At 45.1% G+C, this 19,157-nt stretch overlaps 1 protein-coding gene across 2 annotated transcripts; it reads left to right on the forward strand.

Annotated features, from left to right (window-relative positions):
* The first annotated feature begins 1,935 nt into the window (after positions 1-1,935).
* On the forward strand, positions 1,936-11,431 carry CXCL14 (C-X-C motif chemokine ligand 14). 2 transcript variants are annotated; one of them, XM_082063994.1, is made up of 5 exons: positions 1,936-2,079; positions 2,302-2,384; positions 3,259-3,364; positions 8,002-8,112; positions 10,325-11,431. In XM_082063994.1, the coding sequence occupies exons 2-5, from the start codon at positions 2,321-2,323 to the stop codon at positions 10,338-10,340; spliced, it is 297 nt and encodes a 98-aa protein (XP_081920120.1). In that variant the 5' UTR covers positions 1,936-2,079; positions 2,302-2,320; the 3' UTR covers positions 10,341-11,431. The 2 variants fall into 2 exon arrangements, with proteins under 2 accessions (XP_081920120.1, XP_081920119.1); XM_082063993.1 differs by lacking the exon at positions 1,936-2,079 and having other exon boundaries at positions 2,094-2,384.
* Positions 11,432-19,157: the final 7,726 nt, after the last annotated feature.

The following is a 19,157-nucleotide window of genomic DNA, read 5'->3' on the forward strand; positions in this document are numbered from 1 at the left end:
ACTATCAAAGCCAGCACTTGGCATAAAGAAACCAAACTGCTTGGGCACACAGCAAGCAGTTACTGTATTTACACACACTTCAAATACATCCATTTCTACATGTAAATTGGAACTAAAGCTGAATTTCACTTATTCAATAGCTAATAAGCTTGGTTCTTTCAACATGAGCAAGAGTCATACAAGAAGAGGGGATACACTTTTAGTAAGCTCAAGAATTTCCTTCAGTTTTTCTCTAGCCTGTACATGAGTTTCCTAGCTCGGGGGAAGTTCAAATTGCTGTCAGCTAAAGCTGCACCCAAATTCTTATTAGCAAAGGGGCAGAAAAAAAGGCTTTCCTATCCCACAGTTTCCCCCAAGACTGTTCTTGAGCACAGTGGAGAGGAGGCTGCCGAGGAAGGAATTACTCTGAGCCATAGCAGGGCAGGATTACAGCTCTGGATGGGATATGGATGAGTTTGTTTAAGCCAAGTCTCCCCAGTGCCCAGCAAGCATCCTCACCACCCAGCTGACAGTGACTTTGAAACGAGTCTTTTCTGCTATCCTGCAGTTTTTTCCTTCCTCATACAAGGAATTGGATAAAGACAATTTCTTTCAAGGGTTTGAACCAAGATCTGCCATGCCTCAGGTACATGTTTTTATCACTAGGCTGTTGAACAAACCTCTCTCTTTCATCGTGTTGACATTTAATAACACACACCCCAACACATCCTCAGGAGGGTACAATGGGAGCCTCGGGAGCTGAATTGGAGCTGTACAGTGCAAATGCCCAAAACATAACAAAAATTATCATACCACCCCCCCACTTTCTTGCACCAGCAGCAGCTGTACAAACCTGCTCGGCAACGGGGCTTTCACCCCAAAAGCTCTCTGCCACGTTGGCTGTCTCCCCCCTCCAGCCTTGTCCCCAACGTGCCACCCACTCCTGCTTCCATGTCCCATGCAGGGCAACAGAGGCAGGCTGTTCCCGGTATGTCGGCACGTCTCACATGAAACCCAGGGCCAAGAACAAGGCAGCTGCCTGCGCGCAACGTGCAGGCTGTGTGTGGTAGGGCTGTACTCACAGCCTGCCAACACCCGGGCCGGGAACGCGGTGGGGATGGCCACTGCCAATGGGAGTCGGCAGGAACGAAGCCATGTGGGAAACTTAAAATGCAAGCGGAGCTGGGAGTGCATGGCGTGTCCTTTCCAAGCACTGCTTGAACTGGCAGGATGGCTGGTTTCGGTGGGATTTAATGTGGAGGAATGGGGAGCGTGGGCTGGGAGAGGGGCTGAGATGAACCGCGGATAAGCAGAGGCATTTATCTGCAATATGGTTTGAATACATTACTATGAAGGATATTAGAGACCCGACTCTGATCTTCACACATTTCAGTTACGCAGGCAAGAGTCTGGAATCTGGATTTTAAAGATGGTATTTTAGCTGTTACCAAAATCAGAAACAGACTCTGCAAGGGACAGGGAACCTGTATTTACATCCATGAAGTTTCTGCATGTTACTACCCCATTCTTAGCAAAGCAGAACGTTGCTGGAGTGTTCATTAAAGCAACCCTAAATTGATCTTATTTCCTGAAACATTCCACATGCTAAACCCGCCTAACAGTGCTCTTAGGAATATTTTTTTCTCATTTAATTCACTAAGTGTTCCTTTAGATTTGAAAGCTCGTTAAAGCTAGAAAATAATATTAATAAAGTCAATAGGTGACACCCCTCCTCAGGTGAGACTTCTCCAAAATCCCATTTCCAAGGTGCACGGGTATTTCTGGAGCACTCCTAAAATGGGTTTTTTCCACCTAGCAGCCCCATTCACACAAATACCACCCTCCCCCCAGCAAACCTCCTCCTGGTGAGAAATGTCCCAGCTGGGCAGGAGCAGCCACCCCATCATCTGCCCTCCCACCCCCGGGATGCTCGGGGCGGGGACGGGGGATCCCCCCCGGGGCAGGAGCGGCCGCGGGGTGCCGGTCCCCCCCCTCGCTCCCTGCTGGGGCTGAGGAAGCGCAGGGAGCCGCGGAGTCGTTCTGCATATTAATGAGCCGGCAGCAAGGGCAGCGGGAGCTGTTTTAAAAGAGGACAAGGAGAGGAAAGCGGCAGAGCGCAGGCAGAGCGCGGGCAGAGCGCGGGCAGAGCGCGGGCAGGGAGCGGGCAGGGCGCAGGAGGAGCGCAGGCAGCGGCAGGGCATCAGCACCGCCGGGAACCGCTCTTTGCTGTCCTCTCCTTGGTGACATCCAGCCCCAGGGACAAGGGGATCTGGGAGACAAAGCCGAAGTGAGAAAATTCATTAAAATCCCCGGCGTCTCTGCAGGTACCTGCTGCCTCACCATGAAGCTCCTGACAGCAGCTTTGCTTCTGCTGTTCATCGCGATGTGCTTAGCCAGCGCAGAAGGTAAGTTGGTTTATTCTGCTTATTGCCATGTAAACATTTTTTCCAGGGGGTTGCGTTTCTGGTAGTTTTTATTTGCTTCTTGGTAGCCTTGAGTTTGATTTAGCTGTCCCCTGCACGTTGGGAAAAGTGATGTATTATATCTGTGGGGTAAGGTAGCTGTGAGTTTTTTAAAGGTGGAAGTAGAGATAAAATGCATGCAACAAAGTTGTGACTTCATTGCAAGCCAAATAGCCCCAACTCATGGTGTGGGGGGTCACACCATGTTGTCCATTATTCAAGAGATATCTCCTTCAAAACCAAGGGTGGTTTTCACAGGGAAAGTAGAACAGAGCTGGATTTCATAGCACAAATTCCACTAAGTGTGCCAGTGTGCATTTTCGGCCGTGCATAAAAGTGATGGTTTAAAAAACACTCAGCTTTTGTCTGGCTGCAAATGCACCACAGCATCCGTACGAGGAGAAATTACTGAAAGTCCTACAAAGTCCAAGAGAGACATAAGTGAAAGAGAAAGTAGCTGGGATGTGCATTTGCTTGCTCAGTTTAAAGCAAGTTCTGACTCTTCCATTTCCTTTTGTTAAATACAACTACATTTAATCACAGCAGGTGCACTTTAAAAGACGCTCTCAGGTTTACAAAGCCTCAGAACACACGTAGTGCTCTAAAACATATTTCCCAGAGAGTCACTACCTTTTTCTGGGATATAGCAAAGAAAATATTACTCTTTTCAAGCTCAATGGCATTTAAAAAAAAAGCTTTTCCCACTGAGGCTTGAAAGACCAAACCGAAGTTTGTGTGTGCACATAGGCTGGCAGGGAAGGGACGCTTGGTATGCAGGAGGCTGTGCAGGCACATGAGAAAATGCTTTCTCTTGTAGGCGTAAAGTGCAAATGCTCAAGAAAAGGTCCTAAGATAAGATTCTCTAACGTACGGAAGCTGGAAATAAAACCGAGGTACCCGTTTTGTGTGGAAGAGATGATTATGTAAGTTTTATTTCATTTATTGCATTCTGTTTCCCTATCGGCTGAATTGCTTTACCTTATACTGCAAGTTCCTTCTTTGTTCTTTGTTTTTCTCACACCCTGGCATGCTAATTTCTGGGAATAGGCATTTGCTGTATCTGATGCAATAAAATGTGCAATTCTGACCAAAAACCAAGCTATCATTTTTTGACATCATTTTTTTTGCTCAAAGAAATATTTACCGAACAGGTAGTGATAAAAGGATAAATCATTAGTTCAAGTGAAGATAGGGACAAATCCTACTCCAAGCTGCCTGATGCAAAATCCAGAAGTATTTAGTCAAGTTATTTGGGGCATGCAGGGTAAGAACATGAGCAGAGTTTGGTCCGTGGTGGTTTCTGCAAGGACGAGTTATCTCAGCCACAGCCAGATTTTCGCCTGTCTTGTACCAGAGCCACCCTCTTGCATTCGATGAGATTACCCAGCATGTAAGGAAACTCTTTCCTCCCCATCTCACTGCAAGCCATGAGCAATGCTGCCGTGAAATATCGAGGTGATGTAGTGACTCACTGAATCAAGGCAGATACAGGGATTTTTCTCATCTCTGGCTTAAAAGAAAGTTGGTTTTCAATTTTAACTGAGAGAAGACAGCAGTGAGCCCCTCTGCCAACTAAGAAGGAAAAAAAAGGATCCCAAAAGAAGCTGCACCCCCAGAACATCAAGGACTGATTTGCTCCAGGGTTTATGCTCCCCCACAGAATGTTTGTCGTTCACTTAATCTTAGAAAGATGCTTTAACAGCAGGATCTGAGTCCTGTCTTGCCAAGCCGCATGTCACTTTCAGCGCTCTGTAATGTGCACGGGGCCAAATCCTGCCTGTCCGACTGGCACAAAAAAGGAGATACCATCGAAGCCTGATCCTGCCCACACAGAAATGACTTGCCAGACTCGGCAGAGGTTTTATGGAGGAGAAATGGAGAGTCGAGCTTCCTTAGGCTTCCTCCAGATTTACACCAGCATCATTGTGAGCAAAGCTTATCTCAGGGAACATCAGACCCACTTCTTTGAAGCCCAAATCAGCTGATGGCAATCTGAAAAGAAAAATGCTTGCAGAGCATCGCTGCCTGAATCAGTTCCTTGCAGCTTTACTTTGTCTGCTCTGACCTTTCAATAGCAAAAGGTTGGTGTAGAGGGGCACTAACTCTTCACATCCCACTCCAGGCATTTGCCTGAAAGCAGCTGGTGGCTCGGTTGATATAAAATAAATCTCATTAATGCAACATTTAATCAGAAAGTCAGGAAAGCTGGAACACTGCACGAGCAGTTGCTTTCCCAGCTGGATAGTTATGCAGATGCCCAGCAATGCTATTCATAACCGGAGTGTGTCCCTGGGTTTGCAGCAGCTGCGGGGACAGAGCTGTCCCATCCGTGTCCCATTGCTGCTGCTGCCTGTGGGGCAGGCAGGGCTCAGCCGCTGCTGTCACTGCCTTTCCAGCTACTCTGGTGCAGTCTGAAATTAGTATTGAAAACAAGCTGAAATTAATATTCCAAGAACCAATTGATCCAGGAGTCTCCAGACAAGGCACAGAAGAGCTGAATTCCTGCAACTGAGTTTTTGTTGCTGTGGTGACCATCTAAAATGAGTTGTCAAAGCTCAGTCCCCTCCTGACCTCCTTGAAAGCTCTCTTATCTTTTCATGTAGGAGAATTATGATATAAATGATGTTCGTCAGAGAAGAAGTAAATACATGTGTGCAGTTTAGAAAGGAGTTTGTCGGGGAGGCCATAACCCCCCAGCAGAGCTGTGGCACAGGGTAAGAGGTAGCTAAGCTGAGTCCTCAGTCTTGTCAAAACCTATCAAGATTCACTGTGCATCTAGCAGTAATTTTGTGTGTGTATCTGTCTCCTGGAATGAGGAAAAGCAGCAGAAAACAGGAGGGAGGTTTAACTCTTTCTGTCTGAAAGAATCCAATCCCCTTGCACTTATTGCCCCATCGCAAAGAGTGGGGATGTGTCAGGGTGAGGACGGCTGAGCCAAAGATGGGAAATGGGCACCACTGGGGCCCTTTATCAAGGGACAGCTGAGGTGATGGTAGTCCCTGCACTGGCTCAGGTGAAGGGACCAGAGCCAGGAACCTGCTGGCCTTGGGAACAGGGTGTCTGTAGGCAGAGGTGCAGCCCCACCATCCCTGTGGATGAGATGCATGGGGGCACAAGATGCTGAGGGGGTCAAACATTGAGCTAGGACACTCATCCCAGCTCCAGAGACGTGGATATACTGGGAGGATTTTGGCACAGGCATCTGTCTGGAGGTGTAAGTTCTAGTGTTTCAGTCCCTTCCCCATCCCTCTCAACCTCTTCTTGCAGCCCATCCAAATAGCCCCTCTCTCAGGGTATCAGCTGCCACAGTGCCTCTTCTTCGGCACATCCCCTTACATCTGCTGGACCAGCATCCCAAAGAGCAGGAACACATCAGCTCAGGGTGCCCAAAATTGCTACCAAACAACCCTGTGCCCACAGCACCAGGGACTGCACAGGAACCGCAGGGGGCCATGGGGCTGCCTTGGGAACATCTCCTCTGCTGTCCAGCCTCCAGCATCAAAGCAGAAGGCATGTGCGTGGTGTCAAAGCAACACATCTCAGCCTGAGAAAAGCCCTGGTGGTTTGCCTGAGAAGCAAACCATGCATCAACTCCTCCTTAGACTGCAGGCTCCAGTAAATCCAGAATTGTCCTTCACGGCTCCTGGTGCAAACGTAGATCTTGCTGCTTTTCTGAATAACTCCTGTTCCTTCTCCTGTGATTTGGCTTGTCCATCACTTTCTGGAAATACCCTTTATGGTCTCTCAGAAAAGAAATCCAAGCCAAGGTCTGGCATCAGCCAGTGCAGACGGCACAGCTGAGAAGGTGGCCGCTGGATGCAGAAACTTTGTGCTGACCTCAAGTCCCTTAAAACTCACATACTTTGTGTCTCCAGTGAGGGTTTGGTTTCACTCCTATTCAAAGCTGTAGGAAAATTCCCCTTGGCTGAGAACATCCTTGAAGCAGAGACAATCCATAGGTTTTAGCAGTGACCCTTCTCTTCCTGATGTCCACAGCCACAGAGGTTGTTGGAGGCTTTCACAGGGGTTGGGGAAAGGGACACATCCTCCCAGAAAACAACCCAAAAGTTACACCTTGTCCTTTTGCGACTTTAGCTCACACCTGATGGAGGTGGAGCAGAGAAGCAGAGCAAAGAAGGTTAATTGAATGGAAAGAGCCATTTGATCACATTGTAAAACACTGAGATAGAAAACATGGTGAGACCCTTAGCTCAGCTCATGCAGGTAATGCGCAGCATTTCGCTTCCATGTCCCCTCTGCACCAGGCAGGTAAGCTGGGAAAGTCTGCAAGGAACTTTTCCTTGTGTTAGAAGATAAACAGCTCTTTTCTGAACCAAACTACAAAAGAAGACCATCAGTACGCACAGATTATTTCTGTTTTTCTGCCATCATTTTACTCACCTTTCTAGCAGTGTTCAAATAATCCCATTATAGTATTTTAGCTAAACAGAAAACCATGTTTCCCTGTTATGGATGGTATTTCCAGAAAACTACTAATTCCAATTAAAATGGTGATTTTTTTTTAATCACAAAATTAATAACAAAACCAGAAAACTGTCTTATTTTGAGCCCTGAGAAGTGATAGCAGTCTTGACATTTATGGAAAGCCACCCTCTTGGGAAGCAGCTCCAGGTCTCTTGTGTCACCTCATTGTGGTAGATAAACCCGTGCTGGCTTCACTAAGCCCTCTGGAAGGAAACCTGAAAGGAAGACTTTTGCCACATTTTGTTTCCCAGCAGGCTTTGTCCTGACAATAAGGGGACACCAAACCACTGCTGCCGGCAGGGAGAGCAGGATCAGCTTGTAATCAGAGCAGGCTGAGGCCCCCAGGACTGTGTGTTGGGGCTCAGAGTTAGTCTGTTGGTCACACAGGCACTCTGCCATGTGCAAGGAAAATATTGTGGACTTAAAGAAAAAAAAAAAAACAACAAAGGAAAAAATTACCAATGAAGTGTGTCTGATCTTTTCTCTTGGATGTGATATTGTTGACTGTAAGGCAACCGACTCCTCGTGCAAACACCTTGCAGTTGCCTGAATGAGCCCTAATTAAATCAGCTATTAAGCTCAAAAGACAGAGTAAACCCACTGATTAAAAAGAGTAATTCTTCCTCTGGTACAGCCTAGTCTAATGGTGGAAAATATCGCACTGCACTGAGGTTCCACTTAAATATGAGAAGAAACTTCTTCTCAGTGAGGGTGGCAGAGCCTGGCCCAGGCTGCCCAGGGGGGTTGTGGAGTCTGCTTCTCTGCAGACATTCCAATCCGCCTGGACACCTTCCTGTGTAACCTCATCTGGGTGTTCCTGCTCTAGCGGGGAGATTGGACTGGATGAGCTTTCGAAGCTGCTTCCAATCCCTGACATTCCGTGATTCTGTGATAACAGCTGAAGGTCTGCTCCAATATTATGATAATAAACACAAATATCTGCCTTAAAACACAAACCATGAACGCTTCCCACCTGGGTGAGAGCCCCCCAACTGATTTTGGCATTTATCTGGAGTGGGGGCAGAAAAGCCGCATTTTCCTCAACTTCCATAACCTGTGCTCGCTTCTCGTGCAGCGTGACCCTGTGGACGCGGGTGAGAGGGGAGCAGCAGCACTGCCTGAACCCCAAACGCCAAAACACTGTGAGGCTGCTGAAGTGGTACAGAGTATGGAAAGAGAAAGGCAGGTAAGTATGAACTTACTCAATGGGTGAGGAGAAAAATCTCAGTGGCAAGTTGGGCAATCAGCAGCTTTCAGAGAGCTCCTAGGAAAATTTACACACTGCAAATACTCTATCCAGCACAGAGGATGTATTTCATTACCAAAATTACAGTTATTAATGGATGTTCTTGATGTTATTTCTTTCCAGCCACATGCAGTCCTTACTTCTATTTTAGAATCAGGCTGTTCCAACTATAAATAGTCATTATTTTCTGTTAAACTATTCATCAGCTGATGTTCTCAGTTATTTACATACACTCACCTCCCTTCTACGGGTTAAAAAACAAGATGAAAAGCTAAATTACTTCCACACAGCCACAAGGAAAGCAGTCAGCAGAGCTGGGAAGAGCGTGCACTGTCACACACTTTAATTACCTCAAAATCATCAATATCCCATGATGCAGAGCTTTGCCAATTTTAACTACTGTATCATTCCCAGAAAAACAACAAACAAACAAAAGCAGCTGGTAAGATGCTCTGCCACCTTCTCCCTTGCAAAGAGATTTTATTTTTTTTTGCAAGCTGTCAGTCATAGATAGAAGAGAAGAGTGAGAAAAAGCAATTCCTGCTGGTTGATGGTCAGTGGTGATGTCCCTGTCTGTAATTAAGGGGACCTGCCTGACTCTAAGCACCTCTCCAGCCATGACCAAGAGGGATCCTCTGCAGGCAGTACAGTCCCACCAAACCTGATCCTCCTCAACCAATGGGAAATTTGCTCCCCAAAATTAGAGAGTAAATGAGGCCAGTGAGCAACAAGCCCCATCTCTTGGCAGGTCCAAGAATGCCATCAAGCTCTGCCACAGCCAGGCAGTGCCAGTGGCACAGATGTCATGGCACGATGAGCGGTGGTGGGTGCTGAACCTTCGTCTCGATCCCTCGAGCCCCTGTGGCTCCATAAACAGAGGACATGGGGAAGACCTGGCTATTGCATAACCACAGATTTGCACTCTTCCATTTTTGTTTTGTTTTGTTTAATAGGGCTGCCATTAAGATGATGAAAGACACTTGTGCATTCAGGAAATGTGCAGAGTTCCCCTGCGCAGAGTGAGAGGAGGGATGCCCGGTGCAAGGATGTGAGGGCCAGGTGTGGGCTCTGCAGAGTGGCTCCTGTCTGCAGATATTAGCAGTGCTGCTGATGGTCTCCTCTGTAGCCCAAAATAAGGGTCAGCTTGAGGATTTCCCATAGTCCAGCCAGGGGATGGGGACTGGGCGAGAAGGAGGGATGGCAAGCCCAGAATCCCTACAGCTTTGGCTGTCAACCATGTAGAAGGGATGCAGTGCAACCCTCGATGCTTTACCTTGCTTTGCCATGTCCAGAGCTGGCTGGCATCACCCCGCTGCAGAATGTCACCCCCACATCGCAGCCAGCAGGTCCCCGACACTGCTAACCAGGCAGCTGAGTTGAACTGCAGTTGAAGAAGCATCAAGGAATTATTTCAGACACAAAAAGCCTGATTGAAACCAAGTCCTCATAACAAATAAACAATTTGTCAGTGACTTCAGTGCCAGCTGTACCAAACCCACTGAATTGCTCCCCAGGAAAAGACAGAGAATTTAAATGCAAATGAAATTTAAATATAGTCCAAACATAAATCTCTTCCCCAAATCACCATTGATCCTCATTTTCCACATGCCCTGGAAAACTACTTTCATGCACACTTGCCAAAGAGCCAGGGATTTTTAAGCAAACAAGTCTGTCGAGTGGTCTTCCCAGGATGCAAACTAGGTAAATAATAGTGCCTATAATATTATTCCAAACATAACAGATACTGTGAATTTATTATCTAGTACAGCTCATGTTATACTTCAACATTTTATCTGAAAGAAGGATTTTTCCAGTGGTTAAAGTGTATGAGCAGATATGGATTTTTTTCATCTTTGTATCCTGATAATCATGGCAGAGCATGTTACTCCCCACATGCCTGCAAGATGTGAGGGTTTAAAAGTCCAACCCTCTTCCCAGATGCTTTATGGATTACAATAATCCGGTGACTGCTAAAGTCGATAACTTACTTTCCAATTTAAGCAAAGGCTAAAACTCTGGCTTCTGGTTTTTTGTTGTTGTTTGTGGGGATTTTTATTATTTTATTGTTGTTAATTTTATCACTATTATTTGGAAAGCAGTTGTTTTCCATTCATAGTTCAAGTTTCTTGCTCTTGACTTTCCTTCTGTTTAGGGTTTATGAAGAATAAGAGGAAGCAGCATGAGGAATGGGATGGACTCCCTTGGCTGGCATAGGATTGGGCTCTGCAGAAGGTTATTTCTCTCACAGACATAAGACACAAATTCTATATTATTATAAAGCACTTTTTACCAAGGGTCAGTTTTTACATTTTATAGCCACGTGCAAAAGGCTTCCAGATTTCACAAGCATCTGTTGCACTTCAGATTTCATACCCGTCTGCTCGGGAAAACTCACGCTTTTCATTTTCAAGAGATAGGGGGAGTTTGTGTTTGGGTGGGGTTTGTTTGTTTGTTTTTAATTGTTATTCATTCATACTTCACTATGATTGCAATCGAGCTTTATAAGCTCATTAGGCAAACAGTAATGTTTGTAAAGGTGTTATACAGCCGCGTCCCTCACCCTTTCACAGCGGGAAAGCTTCGGTGCTGCGGCTGTTGCTCACATTTGCAGCCTCCACTTTAGTCGGGCTAAGCGGGGACCAAAGACAAGTTTGCTGGGGAAGATGCCACCAAAATGTCATGGTTGTAACTGCAGAAGTGAGGTCCCTCAGCGCACCGTCAGAAGAGTATCGACATCACTTGGGTACCTCTTCTTTAATGGACTTGAGGGCTTGCTGCAGGATGAAGCATCTCATATCTCCTATTTAACATTTCATGTCTTAGTAATAAAAATGACCTAGAAATGCTTTCTAAGAAAATGTTTAATTTTTTTTTTCCACCTGAAGTTCTCACAGGAAGTTTGTGGCTTCAGTACTGAGACATTTTAAGCTTCAAGACTATGATTTCCTAGATTTGTAGCAACAACACCACCTTTAAAAGGTACCTTTTTATGGAAAATGATAGGGTAAACATATAAATACCTATATACGTTTTAGTCACAATACAACATATTCATTATTTTGAATGTAATACTTCAATGTTAAGCAATGAATTCATCTTTTTAAAATAACAAAACTACCTTTTCATTTGTAAATACACTATAGGAAGTCTCCCTGTATTATCTTTCTGTATAATGTACTGTACTGCTAAATTATCATATGCTATTTAAATGCTGGAAATATTTAGAAGGTTGCATGCAGATTTCATATTTCTTTCTAAGACAAATGAAAAAAAAAAGTAATAAAAAAATATATTTAAAAAAAAAGCTGATAATTGCTCTTAAATTCCTTATGCCAGAAGAGAACTTCAGCCACTTCTAATAACATTTTACTAGATGAATTGGTTTGGGGAAAAATACTGAATCAGAGAAGCTGATTTAGAGACGTAGCACCTTGATGACATCTGAATGAAAAACCTTAATTTTGGTCCAATCTACTTGCCTTTCTCATTTTAGGATTTGGACTTTACCCAAATACTGAGGAATCTTGTTACATAAAGAAGGGCTGTGCCATGTGCCTATAGCCCCTAGTCTATCGTTATGTTAAATAAATGTAAATCAACCACTCCAGATCCATATGAAAACAAGTTAAATGCAGTGATTTAGAAAAGATCATGATTAAACACGGGAAAGTTGTACAATGGAAGTCATGCAACAAAATCCTGTGAGCCATCTCCTCCTTTCCATGCAGTCTCTGCTCTTGCCTAAAGGGAGAGACTTTGCACCCAACAAGTCTACAATGCTCCCCACCTAAAAAGAAGAGCAATGGATAAAAAGCCAGCAAAAACTTAACTGCATTAAAACCTCCTGGTGTTCCCCAAACAGCACTGCTCTCGCCCTCAGCTGCTTCCAGCTGTGCAATGGCAGGTTTGCATGGGGCTGCTGCCAAGACCTGTGCAAGTCCTGCAACAGTGATCTTATACTGTGTAATCAAGGCAATGCCTAGTCTCAACTCAAGGGTTTCCTTCAGTTCAGACCAAAAAAAAAAAATTCATGTATATGCGCACACTATATACGTACTTATTTACTGTGATAATACCCCAGCAGAACTGAAGGAGAAAGAGCTGTCAGATTTCAAAGTATTTTCCTACTCTGCACAAGGATGGGGCTACAAGCTTCGGATTCCTGGAAAAAAAGGAAGTAAAGATTCCAGGTAAAATGCTTGATGAAGATCCCAGTGTATTTAAGAAATTAAACCTCTAGAGACATTAACCACAAGGTGCTGCTTCAGACTGAGCTTCTGAACCCAATCTCCAGGCAAACCCGAGCTGCCCCTCTCCTTTCTTGACTCACATTTTAACAAAACCAGCAGTTTTTCCTTGAGGAGACTTGATTTCAACATGCTGACAGATTTCAAGAAAAGGTTTATGCTTATTTAGTGACTACTGGGCAATGTATTTCCTGGAAAAGTATTGATATGGTTGCACAAGAGTTGGTTAACGCTCCGTCAGGAACACTGTGCACAGCTCCAGTTGCCCAAATGCAGTACTGGGTGACTCACACCTTGCAGGGTATTGCCTGGACAAGCGACTCTTAGCTCTGGGATCATCTGCCAGACCAAAACCACCAGCAAAAATGGGCCACAGAGGAAACCAATTGTAATTTTTTTTTTCTTCCCTACTTGCTAGAATAGGAGACTAAAGAAAAAGAACTGTTTGGTTCAATATGTGTGTTCCCTTTAACCTATGTCCTTAGAAGAAAACAACTGTTGGAAACAAGAGCCAAAACCATTAAGAGAAAAAAAAAAAAAAAATAAACACACAACATGTGTCTGAGCTGGTTTTCCCAAGCCTGTTAAAACGCATCTCCAGGCAGGTTTGTCAAGTTCCCAGAAACAGGAGGAGCATCCCTTGCTGTCCCTGATACTGCAGTTATAAAGGGAAATACTGTGTCAGAACGTGACAGGCCACACATAAAACACCAACCACTTTCTTTCAGACTGAAACATCTTTGTTAAAACATATATATATATATATATATATATATATATATATATGTATGTACGTAGGTAGGTAGGTAGGTAGGTAGCTCGCTCCTCCACCCAGATTTGGCACCAGCCTTAAAGTTTGATTTTTATTCCACCGGAAGGTTACAAAGCCACAGGAGACCAATCAGTCCAGCCTCCTTGATATACAGACCATACATTCATACTTTGAGACTGAAAAAGCTGCTGGAGTACAGTCTGAGCACACACCTACCAACCCTGACCACTCACCAGTTACCAATTTACCTTCCTAGCAGCTTGCACATTTGCAGGCTGAGCCGGAGCCCTGCTCCATCCTGGGGTGCAGGAGCACAAGCAGACCCCGCAGCTCCTTTATTCAAGCACTGATGCTACATTGCAAGGATGTAAATAAACCCTTAACAGAGCTTCCAAGGAGGGCAGCAGTCAACTGCTTTTCCCGAATCAACCTGCAAAGCTTCTCCCCAGCACACAGCAGCTGGAAGCACCCAGAGACAGAGCACCCAGCCCTGTGCACAAAACCTCCACACCCACTTCCCATCCCTCTCATGGGCACCCCCAGGCTGCCCCATTCAGAAACTGCACTAGCAAATTTTATTTTAATAAAAGCACAAGTGTCAGTCAAGCAGCTGCAACGAAAAGACAATAACAGGGGGACCTGCCTTGCCTTTCCAGTGAGAGCACTACATGGGATTAGTAATGTTATACAGACCCTTTCACCACTTGCCTTTCACTTGTTCATATACAGTCTAGGTCAGCAGTGGTCAAAAATTTTATTAAGAAGCGATAGCTGCTTGGTGGTCTGTGCGGTGCTCTCAGCAGGTCCAGCTGCCTGTCATGCCCCAGCTCTCCCCAGCCTCCTTAAATCAAGGCACAAGGCCACACCACATTGCTACACACATGGGGACCTTTCCTGGCCACATGCATGTGGTGGGAGAGCTGGTCCTGCACTAATGAGGTTTCATCAGGGCTGTGGGAGCAAAAGTGAGACTCAATGGCAAAGTCATCACAGGGGCCTGGGGGTTTGCACTGGTCACCTGCAAGCCCTGGGTGGGAGGTTGAAGGCAGCGTTACAGCAATACAAATGCTCTCTGAGCTAATTAAACTGAGTTGTGTTCCTTCCAGGCCCACATTTGTAGAGAACAGGAAAAAATGTGAATAAAAAGCCACCACCCCCAGGACTCCTCATGCCACCAAGATCCACGGCCAGGGAGCTGCACCTGTCCAAGGCCAAAGGGCCTCCTGTATGACCTGACATCACTTAACAGGCTTCATATAAATCCAGAGCTTGCACTCTCCAAAACACGCTTCCCATTAGGTCGAATGAAACATCAGTCATATTTGGGGTATTTTTCCTCCAAAGCCAGCTTCCAAACATAAGGCATCCAAATCCAGATGTGCACAGTAGCTGAAGACTTCACTTATTCTGAGTTGCTCAGCATCTTTGTGAAGAGGCAAGCTGGTTTTGGCCATTGGCTGAGTTGGGACTTCAGATCCAGAAGGACAGGCAGCCCATCCTGAAAGCTCTGGTCATGCTGACTTCATGCCAGGGCAGCTCTCAGTTTTGCACTTTGTAGATCTTCCATACATAGCACTCGTGCTGGGATTTCTTGTTCAACTTGTTCCCTTCAATGGGTTGGGGTGCATGTGCTCACAAATCAAAATATAGGTATTTTTGAAGATCATTCTTTGTGGCTCTCACCGACTGTGTTTTGCTCTTTCAGAAACCCCCATGTCTGTTATTCTTTGATTTCCCTCTGATCCTAAACTGCAAAGAGCCAAGTGCTTCCTGGAAGGTGCTCAGTTTGCCTTGAAAGGCTGCGCCCCATGAGCCCTCAGATATCCTTGTAACCAGCACATGGTTCTGGCAACGTACCCCAAAGCACATTTCCTATAATTCCTTTATCTGATACAACCCACCCCAGAACAGCAGCTGGGATTGCCACTGCCTGAGAAACAGCAGCTGCAGATGCATTTGCAAGCACAGAGCTCCAGAGGCTTACAGGGATGTTTGGTGCTTGTAGGTATCAATACACACCTTACAGAAATCCCAATTTTTTTGCTTAATTTTGGGCACCTACGCAACTTGGAAAAATCCCACACCACTGTTTAGATGAGCTTTCTTATACCAGATACCTCTGGAAAGACTGACCCCTTCATTTCTACAGACCACACCTGCAAAGGTGTTTGGGCTACCATTTCATAGAGAAAAAGCTAAAAGCCTGCACAAAATTGGGCCACCATTTGGTCATCATATCTCATGTGAAGCTGAGATAATCATTTTTTTTTTTTTTTTTACACCCCCTGACCCCAGGCTTGCTTCCTTGGGCCATTACTTCTACTAATCAGTGGCCCTGCCCAGGCAGCAATGCGCTAGCAGTCCCTGATTCATACTAGAGATATTAAATACCCAGTACGGATACAGAAGATGGGGTTTTGGTGTTTTCCAAAGCATCCTCATTTTCATTAGCCAGCACTATAGGAGAGAAAGCTGTGTGAGATCAGAGGGATGTTTGGGGACTCCAGCAGCCAGGGTTCAGCCCCAATCCTTGCTCTCGTCAGCCCTGCAGCACTTTGGTGTCCGGTGGCTCTTAGGCAATGGCCAACAGTTCCCAGCCCAGATGGCTGCTCTGGAGGAGCAGCGGGAGAAAGCAGGGCTGAAAGGACATCTAGTGGCAACCAAAAACCTTCCCAGGTAGCCTCAGAGCACCTCTACATCCATCTGCACTATAAATCAGCTTGGAGCCTGATCATTGCAGAGCTGGGGAAGGGCATTCCCAGCATCGCAGTGCAAGAAAAGCTTCAGCTGTTGCATTTCCATACCCAGGTAGGGGAAATCCCGCAAAGCAAAGAAAATGCAGCCGTGTTTTGGGAAACCTGCTCAGGGGTTTATAGAGTCATATTGCCCTGTTAACACAGAATACGCACACTGAAGGCAAAGTGGACATCTGGCTGCCACCATGTCTACAGGAGCCATGTCCGTCACACCAGCATGGGAAACTGGATTGCAGCACATGCCTGGGAAGATTCATTCCCTAACCACTGGACCAAAACCCTTAAAATCATCAGAAATTCCTGCCCAACTCACCAAGCCATGCAGCTTTCTTGCCCAGCAGATTTCCCTCCTGCCACCAGCTCCCCAGTCATCCCAGGGCCCACAGGACCCCATATCCCCAGGTGTTGCATTTGGGTCCTGTCCTCAGACAGGACCATCCAACTTCCCAGCAGAAAAAAAAATAAATAAATAAATAAATAATATATATATATATATATATATATTAAAGAAAAAATCACGTGTGTACACTATCACCTCCAATGCCTGAAGAAGAGAACTTGTTCCCTCTCGCTGGGTATGAGCACAACTTCAACCAACCATCAAACAAAAGCCAAGATCCCCGGAAGAAACACTTTGTAGAGATGCAACATCCACAAGCATTTATTTTCTGAACATAGAGTGATAGGTTGTATTTCTGGCCCTTTTGCCAACCTCTGAAGCACTCAAATCCTCTTAGATTTTTGTCTCATCTTTTGCCTGTTCATATTATCAGCTCTTTGGGTAGCAACCACTCTGACGACACACATGGAGGGTATCCAGCACAACAGGAGCTACTCGACTGTGAGCGGGCACACAGGACCTGGAAGGGAGGAATGACATGACATGAAGTGACAATAAGGCAGGCAGCCAAGGCCTGGGAAAATCACCACGCCTGTGTTTTTGTTTTTCTTCCTACACAACAAAAAAGGTTTGTGAATTACTCTTGGATGGGTTTCAGAACCTCTCCCAAGAAAAAAAAAAAAATCCTGCTCGTGTTTACTTAAGACTGATCATTACAGGAATAATTATGATTTATTCCCATCATAAATCTTGGAGCAAGAAAATGGTTTTGAAGTTTGCAAGATCTGCTGGATGACAGAAGCAAAACACAGCTCTAATTGCCCTTCTTTGTTGTGTTTAATTAAGGATTCTGAAGCAACTGATCTCAGTGTCTTTTCATGGTTAGAAACCTGCAAGGAAAAGAAAAATCTTTCTGCAGGGCCACCAATCAAAGCTTTGTTGGGTTACTAGGCACTAAGTGTGCTACATCTGAACACTCAAGACTCCCAGAAAAAGAAGCTTATTAAAGGAAAAGAAATGCTACAACAGGCTGCTTTTTTTCCCTCTTGCAGTAGGCTTTAGCGATTTTGAGCTCACTTCTAATCCCGGAAGAAATGTCTTTTGTCTTTATCCCACAGCATTTTTGCCTCATTACTGTCCATTCCATTGTGTTGCATAAAAATACTTCTCCATCTCTATTACCTTCATAATTGCACTATTTACATTTTTCATTGGGGTTTACTTCAGCTTCCTCTCCAAGTCTAAAAGATTTATCACTCCTGCAAGCACATTAGGAAAAACAAACCAGCGTGGAGCTCCCCAGCTCCCTCCATGGACCAGTAATTCCCAGTCAAGCACCACTCCTTCCCAGCAAGAACCAGTTTGCCAAACACTACCTCTCAAATTCACACTGTAAGTGACTGGTGGAGTGCTCCCTCTCCATTTTTGTACAACAGCTGAAACAGTTCTTCCAGGGAAAGCCAGCTCCTCATAACACTAATGACATGACACTAATCAGTGTCAAATCATCACACCTGACTCAGAGTAACGCCACCAGCCCACAAGCTCCTGCAGTGGTTACACTCAGCCCAGGCTGCATGGGCTCTGTGAAGATAAGAAATTAACAAAAAGACAAGAAATCCTTGGGACTGCTTGGAATCTGAAGGTACTTGGGGCAGTGTTTTTGCAGAAAGCAACTGCGCTTGATGAGCGTGGCACACCTCAGGTCCAGAGCAGGACCACGACCACCATGTGCTGCATCCCCAAAGGGAGAACCCGCAAGGAAGCCCAGGAGTTTTGGTGTTACCCAGAGGCTGAAATCCCAGCTGCACAGAGCAACATGCTGCATAACAATGCATAGAAATGCTAATCTACAAAGGGAAAATATCAAATACAGCTTTAAGAGAAGAGAGGAGTTTTGGGGTTTGTCACGCCTGGGAAACATTCTTCTAAGATCAGGAGAAAAGGCCAGAGGAAAACCAATCTCCTTTCTGTTTTCCTAGAGTTTCAGCTCTATGCCATCTGCATCACGATGATCCAGATAGTTTATTGAATGCCAGTTGCTCTGTTTTAAAATAATTACAGGATGCTGTAACCCACAGGAGAGGACTGCTGGGTGCACAGCTCCAGCAACTGGACAAGAAGATCCACAGTAACTCACTGCAATGACTTGCTACTCACATACATACACATGTATATTTATATACACACAAATATAACATAAAATTTATAAGATTCTTTTTCTTCACCAATATTTGACCTTATCTCTTTTGGATAACACTCTTTCTAGCAAGTCCCATTCCCTTTTCTATTATACACATAATGACAAGAATATTGAACTTGGCTAAAGCTTACAGTGGAAAATAATAAAGGAAATAAAATAGAAATAAAGAATTGTCATAAAGCAAAGACTAGTGGTAAAACAATCAATCTTTCACGTTCTCAAAAGCCTCAGGGGATTTTCCCCACTTCGAAGCAGGTACCTGGGTTTTCCCGCACAACCTCCACTCAGGGTTGCCAGGGCTGGCTCCAAGTTGCAGCTTGGTAAAGGTTGACACCTTGTGGTTATTTGCATCACTTACAAGTCAGGAAAGTTTTTTTCTCTTCTGGGGAAGGCTGTGCGTGGAGTTGAGAGATTAAGAGCTACATTCCCAGCACCTGGCACGTAATGTGTGGGGCTGAAGTCTGGGAGGGGTCATTAACAGGTTAATGAAGATAAAAAACACCAAACGCTGAAAACTATAAAAACCAAAATCATACTCTATTTGTTTCTGGGGGAAGCAAACAAAAGATTCCTTGGGATAAGAGCCATCTGTATATACACAAGGTCCACAATACAAGTAATAAAAAAGTGACCCTGTGAATGATGTTTCTCTGTGATTTTGCAGCCC

This window comes from Streptopelia decaocto (assembly GCF_964273445.1).
Source record: "Streptopelia decaocto genome assembly, chromosome: 12".
Classification (NCBI taxonomy): Eukaryota; Metazoa; Chordata; class Aves; order Columbiformes; family Columbidae; genus Streptopelia; species Streptopelia decaocto.

What these genes read in the sequence shown, in the direction of transcription:
- CXCL14 (XM_082063994.1), top strand. Translation starts at nt 2,321, where the DNA reads ATGAAGCTCCTGACAGCAGCTTTGCTTCTGCTGTTCATCGCGATGTGC. An exon ending in GTGCTTAGCCAGCGCAGAAG is followed by an intron (nt 2,385 to 3,258) that starts GTAAGTTGGTTT and finishes TTTCTCTTGTAG; the next exon opens with GCGTAAAGTGCAAATGCTCA. An exon ending in TGTGTGGAAGAGATGATTAT is followed by an intron (nt 3,365 to 8,001) that starts GTAAGTTTTATT and finishes CTTCTCGTGCAG; the next exon opens with CGTGACCCTGTGGACGCGGG.